Source organism: Pan paniscus, chromosome X, assembly GCF_029289425.2.
Source record: "Pan paniscus chromosome X, NHGRI_mPanPan1-v2.0_pri, whole genome shotgun sequence".
Taxonomy (NCBI): domain Eukaryota; kingdom Metazoa; phylum Chordata; class Mammalia; order Primates; family Hominidae; genus Pan; species Pan paniscus.
Window position 1 is genome coordinate 34,269,701 of NC_073272.2, and position 12,991 is coordinate 34,282,691.

Sequence of the window (12,991 nt, forward strand, 5' to 3'; positions counted from 1 at the left end):
TACCTGTTGGCACATGTGATCCCACTGAGTGTTAAGTTCTTTGAGTTCTTTCTCAAGTCTCGAAGCAAACTCTGGCTCTGCTTCATTCTTTATCTTCTGCCCACCTTCATTGACACTGTTTAGACTGGGCTGAATTGTCTGAATATCATTGACTAGAAGCTAAGAAAATAAATCAATTTAAGCCAGCTGAAAAAAATTACTGCCACATATTAGATATGCAACATAGCTAGAAAATGTAAAATTGGGACTGATGGCATTGCATATGGATTTTTGTCTTTTAAAATCTGAGATACAGAGATATTGATATAGATGACTGCCTAACAGTCTTGCAAAAATGTTCAATGGTTATTATGGCATGAATCCAGTGGGGAATTATTTGTATCCTACTTATATCAGAAACAAAAGGAAATAAATGTAATATTTCTGGTTAGAAAAATGTGTGAAAATGATGGGCTTCATACTTTATTATCTTTGTTACTATTTTCATTTTCAAACACAGGATATTGCAGAAATTGTTTACAGTGTAATGGGTGTGAAGGTTATTTGTGAGGGGGATTTGCTTTTTTAGCTTGTATTGTAAAAAAATTTCCTTAAAGAGCAAGATTGTTTTCTTCCTGCTGCATGACAATGGTATAATGAATATAATTTCAAAATGCATATTGTGTTATATTATAGTACAGTGCATTATAGATGAAGAGAACAACACAGTATGAATAGTAATTTGTCATAAGAAATAACAAGTAGCTCAAAGGATTCTTTACCTTTAAATTATACTGCATTTTATAGTAAAATAATGTTATCAAGTGAGGTTGAGTACAAGGCAATGTTTTGTCAGGTCCTCACTTACTCAACCCAGGGTTTCTCAACATTGGCACTAGTGACATTTTAGATTGTGCAGTTCCTTGTTCTGGAGGAATGTTCTATGGACTGTATGATATTTAGCAGCATCTCTCTCCTCTAACTATTAGACACCAGTAGCATCTAACCACCACCCCCAACCCAGCTGTGACAATCAAAAACGTCTAGAAACATTAAAAAAAATCCACTGGGGAGAGGAGAGCAAAATCCACCCCAGCTGTAAAACACTGATCTAACCAAATAATATTCATACAAAATTATTCATATAAAAGGCATCATATAAAAATCTTACTCTGCACTGTTTCAGCTGCTTTTTTAGAATTTCTGAATCTCCAAGGGCAGGCCATTCCTCCTTCAGAAAAACATCAACTTCAGCCATCCATTTCTTCAGGGTTTGTATGTGATTCTGAAACGAGACCCGTTATAAGGCATTACTGGTGTGCTGATTACTTTTAACACAATTCATCATTGTGTTATGTCTAAACACAGGCCCAAAAACAATTCCCATGTTTAAAGGATGTCTCTAAGTAGTTCTTGAGGCAAAGAATATTTTTACTAAGACTGCATTTTTATGGTCTACTGTATGAGCACTGGTGTGTGAAGTCTGCTATTGTTCAAAATAAAAAATTACTACCAAATGTGGTTTTATGATGTTACTCTCGAGAACATTAAATCATATCCCCCTCTAGAGAAATTTTAAGTTACAAAACAACTCATGAGAATACTAAAAATGTGTCCTTACAGTACATAAAACAAACTATGAACAATAAACTCAGTGTAATGGTGTCTTTATAGCCTCCCTAAACCCGAACTTTCACAAATTGTTTTCTACAGATGACAGTTTAAATAGTCCTTCCAGTTGGGAACTTTCGGACTAATATTTTGTCATCTTCAAAGACAGAGCTTTTGCTTTTATTTGTCTGACCAGTACGAAGTAATGATCAGGTAAAAATCATCATCTTTTATCATTTATAAATAGCCAGTATCTCTCACCCATGATTCTTTCCCGTATTACCTTTTTTTCTGCTGTTTTGCCACTTCTAAAAAGTATGATTCAACTATGCTGTCTACATGTGTTATTTTCTTCCGTTTTACTTAAATTTACATTGAAAATATGTGCTCCACAGAAAGTTTCCCCTTTAATGTGATTATTAATAATAATTTTTAAACTATTTATCTAAGAGAACTTCAAGATGATCACCTTGCTGTTATCTTTCAAGTATACATTTGTTCTTATTTCACATCTTCACTGTCCTTGTTCAGGTCTTTTTTTTTTTTTTTTTTTTTTGAGATGGAGTCTTGCTCTGTCGCCCAGGCTGGAGTGAAGTGGCACAATCTTGGCTCACTGCAGCCTCCACCTCCCAGGTTCAAGCGATTGCTCCTGCCTCAGCCTCCCAAGTAGCTGGGATTACAGGTGTGCACTACCATGCCCAGCAAATTTTTGTGTTTTTGGTAGAGACAGGGTTTCGCCATGTTGGCCAGCATGGTCTTGATCTCTTGACCTCGTGATCTACCTGCCTCAGCCGCCCAAAGTGCTGGGATTATAGGCATGAGCCACTACGCTTTGGCTGTTCAGGTCTTATTAGTGACTCCATTAATGCACTGGCTCATTTTGATATCTGCCTCGGTCTCACCTCATTCTAATTATTGATCTACAGTGATGCCAGTAATCTTCTCCTCTCCTCCTTCCTCTCATCAAGGGAATGTTTTGAAAACACAAGTGGAATCATATTATTTCCCTCTTTAACCAATAGCAGTTTTTTCTTATTAAGTTTTTATTGTTATTCTTATCAGTCTCATCACCACTAGATTAAAACTCAGATTGTAAAACATAGCATCCAAGGACATTCACTGTCTACTCTCAAACCAGTTTTCCAACCATAATATTTTATTAATCCCCATATATATTGTCTACCCAGTGTTGAACTTATATCAGTTAACTGAAAATGCTGCTATGCTTTCTCAAGAACTCTTTCTTTCTCGGTATTAGCTAACTAAATTCTACCTATTTAATCTATAGCAGAGACAACCTATTTTCCAATAATATTTCATAATCCTTTTTCCTGGTTTATGGTGGATTTCCTTCCTGCCTACTGTGATAACCTTTCCCATACTGTTTAATTTATTTACCATGCAAGGCCGAATAATGTTACCCCCAAGATGTCCTCACCCTAATCTCTGAAACCTGTGAGTACATTACCAGAAAGGACTTTGCAGATGTGATTACATTAAGGATTCTGAGATGGGGAGATTATACTGGATCATCCACCAGGGCATAATGTAATCACAAAGGTCCTAATTAAAAGGAAGTCAACACAGGAAACAGGATAGGGAAAGGAAGGTGAGAAGGAGAGGTAGAAAGAGAGGGAGAGGGAGATAGACAGGGAGAGAGAAATTGACAGTAGATGATGTTACACTGCTGACTTTGAAGATGGAGGATGGGGACATGAGACAAGGAATGCTTCTAGAAGCTAAAAATGCCAATAAAACAGACTCTGTCTCAAAGCCTCCAAAACAGACAAGGTCCTGCTGACACCTTAATTTTAACGCACTGAGACTAATCCTGAACTTTTGACTTCCAGAACTCTAATAAATTTGTGTTGCTTGAAGCTATTAAATTTCCGGCAATTTGTTAGGAGTGCCGTAGGAAATGAATACACCTACCTTCCTCCTTCACTAGAATGTGGGCTCCTTGATAACAAGAGCCATGTAATTGTGCCCTCTTAGGCCACTGGTCTTGACAAATAATAGATATTTTCATGCAGTATTTACATAGGTATGCATGTACACATATGTTTATAAGTAAAGAAATGCTATGCATTAAAGAATGTTTTAGGTTTGCTTAGTGCTTTGGTTTGTAAAAGGTAAGCACAAAAACTAAGCAGCTAGACTGGGATTTAAATCCAGGAGCATATTGTTGCAATGTTTTTCCATCATACCATAATGTTTTCAACATTTCCTTCCCAGCATTAACATTTGTCACAATAATTGACCACTCAAGGGACACATTACTTACCTTATTGAATATTTTAGGCTTTTAATCCTTAATGCAGTTGTTGGTTTACTGTTTTTCTTTAGCTTGAGTGGTTATTAGTATGGTGGCACTATTCAAACAAATTAAGTCAAGGGAATTTGGTTTCAGGAAGAAGGTGATGTGGTAAAATTTAAGCATATAATTACAAATTCGATATGGTGATAAAATAAGTTATTACTATATATTACATATGTAACATTAATATACATATACAACATGTTACATATGTGATATATATTACATTAGATATGTATATATGTACATGATATATAATTCCATTATACACATATATATATACACACACATATATACATGTTATATGTATGTATATGTGTGTGTATATATATACATATATATATGGAAGCTATAAATGCCAATAACACACATTCTCTTTCAAAGTCTCCAAAACAGACACAGTTCTGCTAACACCTTAATTTTAGCCCACAGAGACTAATTCTGAACTTCTGACCTCCAGAACAGTAATGTAATAAATTTGTGTTGTTTGAAGCCATTAAAGTTGTGCTAATTTCTTAGGAGTATCATAGGACATTAATACACCTACATTTCTCCTGCACATATACATATATGGAGTTATACATAATGGGATGAATATATAATGCCATTTTATGAACATATCACCATATTTTATATATATAATAGCACATGTAGACAGCATAGTTGACTCATACTTTTTATAAGTAGCAAAACAGCAGAAATGAAAGGTAATATAGGAAATAATCATATACATACTATACATTATATATATGAAATGATTACATTATACCTCTGTATAATGTATATATACATAACTTTTTTCTAGTCATAAGCTAAATGATTACCCGTATCTTAAAAGACAACCAGACTAAATGAATGATTGGTTTTCAAAATTATTACACTAAAAACATGTTTAATTCCTATTGGTAATGGTGAAAATAGAAAATTCATTCTAAAAACACTGAGAAAACTCCTATTCTTTTCCTAGAAGGAATAAACAAATCTCCATCCTTTGTAAAAGACTCATGTCTTTTCATCTTCTCACTAACTTTGAAAGATGCTGAAGGTCAAATGCTTATGTACCTTTACAGTTTACAGTGTATCGTTAGGGAAAAAACAAGTAAATAAAAATGAGTGTAGAAAGTAAAATCTTGAATTACCTGAATTTTTCGGAGTTTATTCATTTGCTCCTCTAGCTTCTGACAATGCTCAACCAGCTGGCAGGACAGCTTCTTCCAGCGTCCCTCAATTTCTTCAAATTCTGACTGATATTTCCGGCTAATTTCAGAGGGCGCTTTCTTCGACATCTCTTTCACAGTGGTGCTGAGATAGTTTAGGCCACTTTGTTGCTCTTGCAGAGAACTTTGTAAAGCCTAAAAAACAATTTTTTAAATACATTTACCCTAATTGATGAATAATAATTGATGAGTTTTAGTTAAATTAACTGTACTTGAAATCTATATGATTCAAACATGTAAACAAAGTAGATGATCTTCTATCAGTTATAAACTTCTAGTGGTAATTTAAATTTTACATATTATCCTAAGAGTAACTTGAATATTATTTAGTGATATTTAACACTCCATATGTATTTTTCTGAACAATGTCAAATATATCTCAAAACTATATCTTACAGAGCCAAAAAGTTTTGGTGCATCTAATTTTACTGAATTAAGTATATATATTAATAACCGCATCTGTGATACAGTTAATGGAGTGGAAATTAATTATACTGAGCTTTCAGGAAAGTAAACTCTACATAAAACTATAGCTAATAATATTGATATATGGAATAGAAAAACATATTGAACAATCTATGTACTTAATATATTTTCAAAAAATGTTATTCTGTTATGTAGTATTATGGTGGGATTCAAGGATAATTTTGTGGAGAATTTATAAAATTTATTTATACTTATTCTGTATAACACATGTAATTTCTTACAGTAGGATCATAACTTTAGACTTCCCCTGTTCAATATTTACTTTAATGTTACTTTTACTTTATAAAATAATAAAGGCTCATGATAAAAATGGAAAAAAAACCAGAACTACTAGTACTTTATATAAATTTTCTATTTGTTTTATATATAGTTAAATATTAAATATATGATCATATATGCACACATAAACAGTTATTCTTTCCCCTATAATGTGACCTGTATCAACCCAAAATTTGTCAAATATCTAAGTTTTATAGTTTCATAGTATCCTATGCCTATTTGGTGGTACTTAATTTGTTTTTTTACTTTACTTTTTTAACTTTATTTCACTTTTTCAAATTGTTCCCCTATGACTGATTATTTAGACAATATCTAGCATATAACTACACTTTGAGCTAGGTGTTTTAGTGTGAGCATTTGCCCATGTCAAATAATTATTTTTTCAAAAACAAAAATTGTAATGGCTTCTCTACTTTAATAATTTCCATTATTAGTTCTACACATTAATTTCTAGTTTTCCACTCCTGTAAATTATGTTTATCTCTATCTACCTACCTATGTATCCATCCATCCATCAATCAATCAATATCCTATCTATCTCCAGTTCCATTTACATCTTTGAGTGTATTCTGATTTTTTCCATCAGATACAGATTTCATGGAAATTATATTAATGTTGTATGTTATTAGGATGCCCTGAAGAGTTAACCTCAGTAACATTCATATTGAATTTACATTTCCAGCAGTAAGAGAGAATTTTTAGGTCACCACTTCCAAATTGGTACTCATATCTTTTGTGTGTATGCAATTTAGTATGCAAAAAAAATTCTCATCTTGTAATTTTTTTACTTCTTCCTTTACAATTTAAGTTACAATTATTCATAGGTTTATTATTCATATATGTCTCTTTTTGGAGGATACCTTACTCAAGGCTTTCTTCCTTACTCACAGAAAAAAAAATTTCCTTGGTATCGTATTTCTTTAAAATTGTCTCTGGTGTTTTTACAATGTTTGTGATTGCTTCCACTGATTTTTATGCTTCTCCACCTAAATTTTTATAACATTATTATTTTTAAACTTTTCCAAAGTTTGGACTTCCCCACATTTTTTGAACATTTTCTTGTATGTGGTTTTTATTTTGGTGTAACTTTGGGGGAAATATTCATACCTTTTTTTTGTTAGTTAATACATTTCCCAATAATATTTATGAACAATTATTTTCTTTCCTATCTTTTTCAGTGGAAATAGTCTCTTCTGCTCATCTAATTGCCTTTTCTTGTGTTTTCTCCACTCTTATTTTTGCACATTTTTATTCTTATGTTTAAAAGTTTACTAGTTCTATTAGGCCACACATTTTTCCAGATAGACTTTGGAATCATTATGCCAAGCATTAAAAACCACAAAAAAAGGAAACAAAAAAGGTGAAACAGCTACCATTTGGTATTGTAGTAGAAGAAATATCTAAATAGGACAATATATAATGAAAGTTGTTTAAATATATTTTCCTTTAATACATTACTTCAAAAAAATATTTAATTATCCAAAAAAATTCTATATGATAAAGTTAAAATTTGAATTTTTAAACATTTTTCTTAAAATGCACATATTATCTCAGCTTCTAAATATAACTAATATGTTTTCATGTCTTCAGAAATAAAAAGTTATTGAACATATAATGTAGTATTTTATAATAAGTAGGAAAAGGGCCGGGCGCAGTGGCTCACACCTGTAATCCCAGCACTTTGGGAGGCTGAGGCAGGCAGATCATCTGAGGTCAGCAGTTTGAGACCAGCATGGCCAAGATGGTGAAACCCCATCTCTACTTTAAAAATACAAAAATTAGCCAGGCGTGATGGCACGCACTATAATCCCAGCTACTCAGGAGGCTAAGGCAGGAGAATCACTTGAACCCAGGAGGCGTAGGTTGCAGTGAGCCGAGATAGCACCGCTGCCCTCCAGCCTGGGCAACAAGAATGAAACCCCGTCTAAAAATAAAATAAAGTAGGAAAAGTATTATAAAATCTCTTACAAATTATTTCTTTCATTTCCCATATTAGTGTATCTTTCCTGATAGAAGGATGTTAAAAACATGTAGCTATTAGAATACAAATGTCTCATTACATTACAGAAAATTAATGTTTAAATTTAAACTAATTTTATAAATATAGCCAGCCCTCCGTATTTGTGGATTCTGAACAAGTGGATTCAGTCAACTACTAATAGATAATATTTGACAAAAATAACTACATCTGTACTAAACATGTAAGACTTTTTCATTGTCACTACATCCTAAATAATACAGTATAACACATATTTTCATAATATTTACATTGTATTAGGCATTATAAGTAATCCAAAGATGAGTTAAAGTATATGGGAGCATGTGCATAAGTTATATGCAAATATTACACAATTCATATAAAGGACTTGAACATCTGTGAATTCTGATATTCATAGGAGTTCCTGGAACCACTTCCCCATGGATACGAAGGGATGACTGTACACTGATTTTACCCACCAGTTTGAGAATGTGATAGGAGTTACAAATAAAGAAGCAAAGGTGGGGAATAAAACAATGGTTTTTCTAATAATCAAAATCAATACATCTGAAAATGCATGCTAAATTAAAAATATACTTCATAAATAGATCATACAATTGTTTTCAAAAACAGCATGTATATATGCCCATACATATATATCCATAGATAGAGTATATGCATAAATAATACTGTAAAGTCTCATTTTCATTTGCTCAATGGGCAAACTACCATACTTGTCAGAATGACTTAAATTCTAATATTATTTAAAGGTTATATCAATGTGAATGCTTGATAAGCGTGCTTTATTGTTTTGACATTCAAATATTCACAGACCTGCAATTCCCCGAGTCTCTGCTCCATGATTTCATAGTCGGTGACACTAAGTTGAGGTATGGAGAGTTTGGTTTCTGACTGCTGGACCAATGTCCTGATGGCACTCATGGTCTCCTGATAGCGCATTGGTGGCAAAGTGTCAAAAACTTTATCAAAAGGGAAAAAAGAATGAGAATCACTTAATTGTTTCACACTTTGCCATGTTTTCCTAAATTGTCAGCAAACTCAATTATATTACTAGTTTCAAATATTAACAAAATTAGAAAATCTGAAAAATATATTTAATATGATTATGAAGATACATTCCTGCTACATGTGTAATATGCCAGGGACCTTACACATATTACATTAAATTCACAAATCAGCCTGTAAAATCTATATTGTTCAATTCGTTTTATAAGGTCAGGAAACAGAAAAACAGATAAGGCCAGGAAACAGAAAAACAGAGAAGCTAAGTAAATTGTCCAAGGTGATACAGATGGTATTTGCAGAAACCGAGCAGAGTCCAATTGTATCTGATACTGAAAGGCTACTCTCTCTTAGTGTTATCATTTGCCTTGGAAAAAAATAGTATCATTATCCGAAGACCTTGATTTTTAAATTATATCATGTCATGTCTAATTTTACTGAAAGAACACCCATGTACGCATGCTTAGTATATGTATCAAGAACTCTAGTAATAACCCCATAAATATTATCATTCTTAATTCTTATAATAAACCTGTGAGACATATACATTGTTAATCCCAATTGCAATTGAGAAAACAGGCTATTAAAGAGGCATATGTGTATGTATATACTTTTATATGTATAATTTTATTAGGGAAAGTATTATATAGAGATATACAGTATGTATATACAAACAAGTTTATACGTTTTAAAGTATGTGTGTGTATATGTATATATATGGAATGTGACTTAAGCAGCTACATGGACTATATTGAAAGAGATTAGACACAAGATTGAGAACGCTGGAGAGAACTGTAAACCATAAAAAGGACATAACATATTTTAGGGATAATCCAAAAGAAATTCTAGAATTAAAAATACAGTAAGTGAAAAATAAAAACTAAGTGCATGGGTTTAACAGCAAATTTGACAGGGGTAAATAGAGAATTATTAACCTTAAGATTCAGAAGTAAATACCTGGAATGAAACATGGAGACACAAAAAGATAGAGAACACAGTAAAACGGCCTAATATATATGCATCCCAGAATGTGGCAGAAGCCATATTTAAACAGATAATGGCTAATAATGTTTCTAAATACATGAAATCACAATGCAAAGTCCTGGTTTATATCACCACATCAAATAACATTATCTAAATCATATTATTTTAATTGCTGGGATATGAACGTCATTTCAATATACCATTTCCTTCTACACTAAATGAGAAGAATATAGGAAAGTATTTTGCATGTATTTAATGTAGTATTTCAGATGGTTGTGATAATCTTAGAGAGTGTGTTGGCAATGGATGCTGAAATGTTAGAAATGGATAATTTTTTTCAATATGTTTATGTTGCATTTATTTGGGAACTCATACAAATGTTAAGAGATTATATTTAATCTGAGCACTTCTGATTTCTTATTAAAAGATATTTGTAGTACTTAAAATCTGTTTTAATTTACATAAATAATATGTTTCTCTATTAACGTGATGCATTTATTTTTTATTTTTCCATAAGTTATTGGGGGTAAAGGTGGTATTTGGTTACATGAGTAAGTTCTTTAGTGGTGATTTGTGAGATTTTGGTGCACCCATCACCTAAGCAGTATACACTGTACCTTATTTGTAGTCTTTTCTCTCTCCCCCCAACCTTTCCCACAAGTTCCCAAAGTCCATTATATCATTCTAAGGCCTTTGTGTCCTCATAGATTATCTCCCACATATCAGTGAGAACATACAATGTTTGGTTTTCCATTCCTGAGTTACTTCACTTAGAATAATAGTCTCCAATCTCATTCAGGTCACTGCAAATGCTGTTAATTCATTCATTTTTATGACTGAGTAGTATTCCATCATATATACATACATATACACACACACACACACACACACACACACACACACGCACACACTCACCACAGTTTCTTTAACCACTCATTCAGTGATGGGCATTTGGATTGGTTCCACGATTGTGCTGGTGTGAATTGTGCTGCTATAAACATGCATGTGCAAGTATCTTTTTTGAATAATGACTTTTTTTTCCTCTGGGTAGATACCCAGTAATGGGATTGCTGGATCAAGTGGTAGTTCTACTTTTAGTTAGTTAAGGAATCTCCACACTCTTTTCCATAGTGGCTGTACTTGTTTAAATCCCCATCAGCAGTGTAGAAGTGTAACGTGATCACCACATCCACGCCAACATGTACTTTAAAAAATTTTTTTGATTATGGTCATTCTTGCAAGAGTAAGGTGGTATCACATGGTGGTTTTGATTTGCATTTCCCTGATCATTCATAATGTTAGCATTTTTTCACATGTTTGTTGACCATTTGTATATCTCCTTTTGAGAACTGTCTATTCATGTCCTTAGCCCACTATTTGATGGGATTGTATTTTTCTTACTGATTTGAGTTTGTTGTAGATTCTGGATATTAGTCCTTTGTCAGATGTACAGATTGTGAAGATTTTCTCCCACTCTATGGGTTGCCTGTTTGCTGTGCTGACTGTTCCTTTTGCTGTGCAAAAGCTTTTTAATTTAAATTAGGTACCAGCTATTTATCTTTGTTTCTATTACATTTGCTTTTGGGTTCCTGGTCATGAAATACTTGCCTAAGCCAATGTCTAGAAAGTTTTTTCCAATGTTATCTTCTAGAATTTTTATAGTTTCAGGTCTTAGGTTTAAGTCTTTAAACCATCTTTAGTTGGTTTTCGTATAATGTGAGAGATGAGGAGCCAATTTCAGTCTCCCACATGTGGCTAGCCAATTATCCCAGCACCATTTCATGAAAAGGGTGTCCTTTCTTTACTGTATGTTTTTGTTTGCTTTGTTGAAGATCAGTTTGTGTAAGTATTTTGGTTTATTTCTGGGTTCTCTATTCTGTTCTGTTGGTCTATGTGCCTATATTTATACCAGTACCATGCTGTTTTGGTGACTATGGCCTTATAGTATAGTTTGAAATCAGGTAGTGTGATGCCTACAGATTTGTTCTTTTTGCTTAGTCTTGCTTTGGCTGTGCAGGCTCCTTTTTGGTTCCATATTAATTTTAGAATTTTTTTTCTAATTCTGTGAAGAATGATGCTGGTATTTTGATGGGGATTGCACTGAATTTGTAGATTGCCTTTGGCAGTATGGTCATTTTCACAATACCGATTGTACCCATCCATGAGTATGGGATGTGTTTTCATTTGTTTGTGTCATCTATGATTTCTTTCAGCAGTGTTTCGTAGTTTTCCTTGGAGAGGTCTTTCGACTCCTTGGTTAGGTATGTTCCTAAGTTTTTTGTTGTTGTTGTTGTTATTTTATTTTATTTTTTGCAGCTATTGTAAAAGGGGTTGAGTTCTTAATTTGATTATCTGCTTGGTCGTTGTTGGTAAACAGAAGAGCTACTGATTTTTGTACATTAATCTTGTATCTGGAAACGTTGCTGAATTATTTTATCAGTTCTAGAAACTTTCTGGAGGAATCCTTAGGGTTTTGAAGGTAAATGATCATATAGTCGGCAAACACTGATAGTTTGACTTCCTCTTTACCGATTTGGATGCCCTTTATTTCTTTCTCTTGTCTGACTGCTCTGGCTAGGACTTCTAGTACTATGCTGAAGAGGAGTGGCAAGAGTGGCAAATGCATTTATTTGAATTCTAGATGATTATTAATAAACAAAATCCAAAAGGGACCTTATAAATAGCAGTGAAGTAAAGGGGTATTTAGTTACAATGAAGCAAATGATTGTGTCTGAGATGTCATTTCAGCAAATGATCTGGAAGGAGAGGGGACTATGGGTAGACACACGACGGTATGTTGGATGAATCATAAGCTTCATAAAATTTGGTTTAATTGAATTTGAACATGTCTCCTCTTTAACTTCTTTCTGGTCTTTCTGTTTAATGAAAACTGAAACACTTCAGTCTCTGAATTATTGATCTTTTTCTGTATAACTTCTGATTGGTATTCAGGTACAAGACTTGAGGTCCCCACAATGAGAGCTAAACCAAAATTCCTCTCTGTTCTGACAGAAGACAGAACTACTTGTAAAAGTGGAAAGTGCAGGAAAAAATTACCCCCAAAAACTGTGGAGATGATACAGACCATCAGAAAACAATGAAGAAAAGAGCTACTAA

At 33.1% G+C, this 12,991-nt stretch overlaps 1 protein-coding gene across 1 annotated transcript in view; it reads right to left on the minus strand.

Moving 5' to 3' along the window:
• The window catches only part of DMD (dystrophin), a 2,218,635-nt gene that overhangs the window by 1,339,774 nt on the left and 865,870 nt on the right, over window positions 1-12,991 (minus strand). Inside the window, exons 22-25 of the mRNA XM_063601607.1 lie at window positions 8,702-8,847; window positions 5,047-5,259; window positions 1,151-1,264; window positions 4-159 (exon numbers count right to left, since the gene is read on the minus strand). Of these exons, the coding sequence (XP_063457677.1) occupies window positions 4-159; window positions 1,151-1,264; window positions 5,047-5,259; window positions 8,702-8,847 (629 nt within the window). The remainder of the gene's footprint in view (window positions 1-3; window positions 160-1,150; window positions 1,265-5,046; window positions 5,260-8,701; window positions 8,848-12,991) is intronic.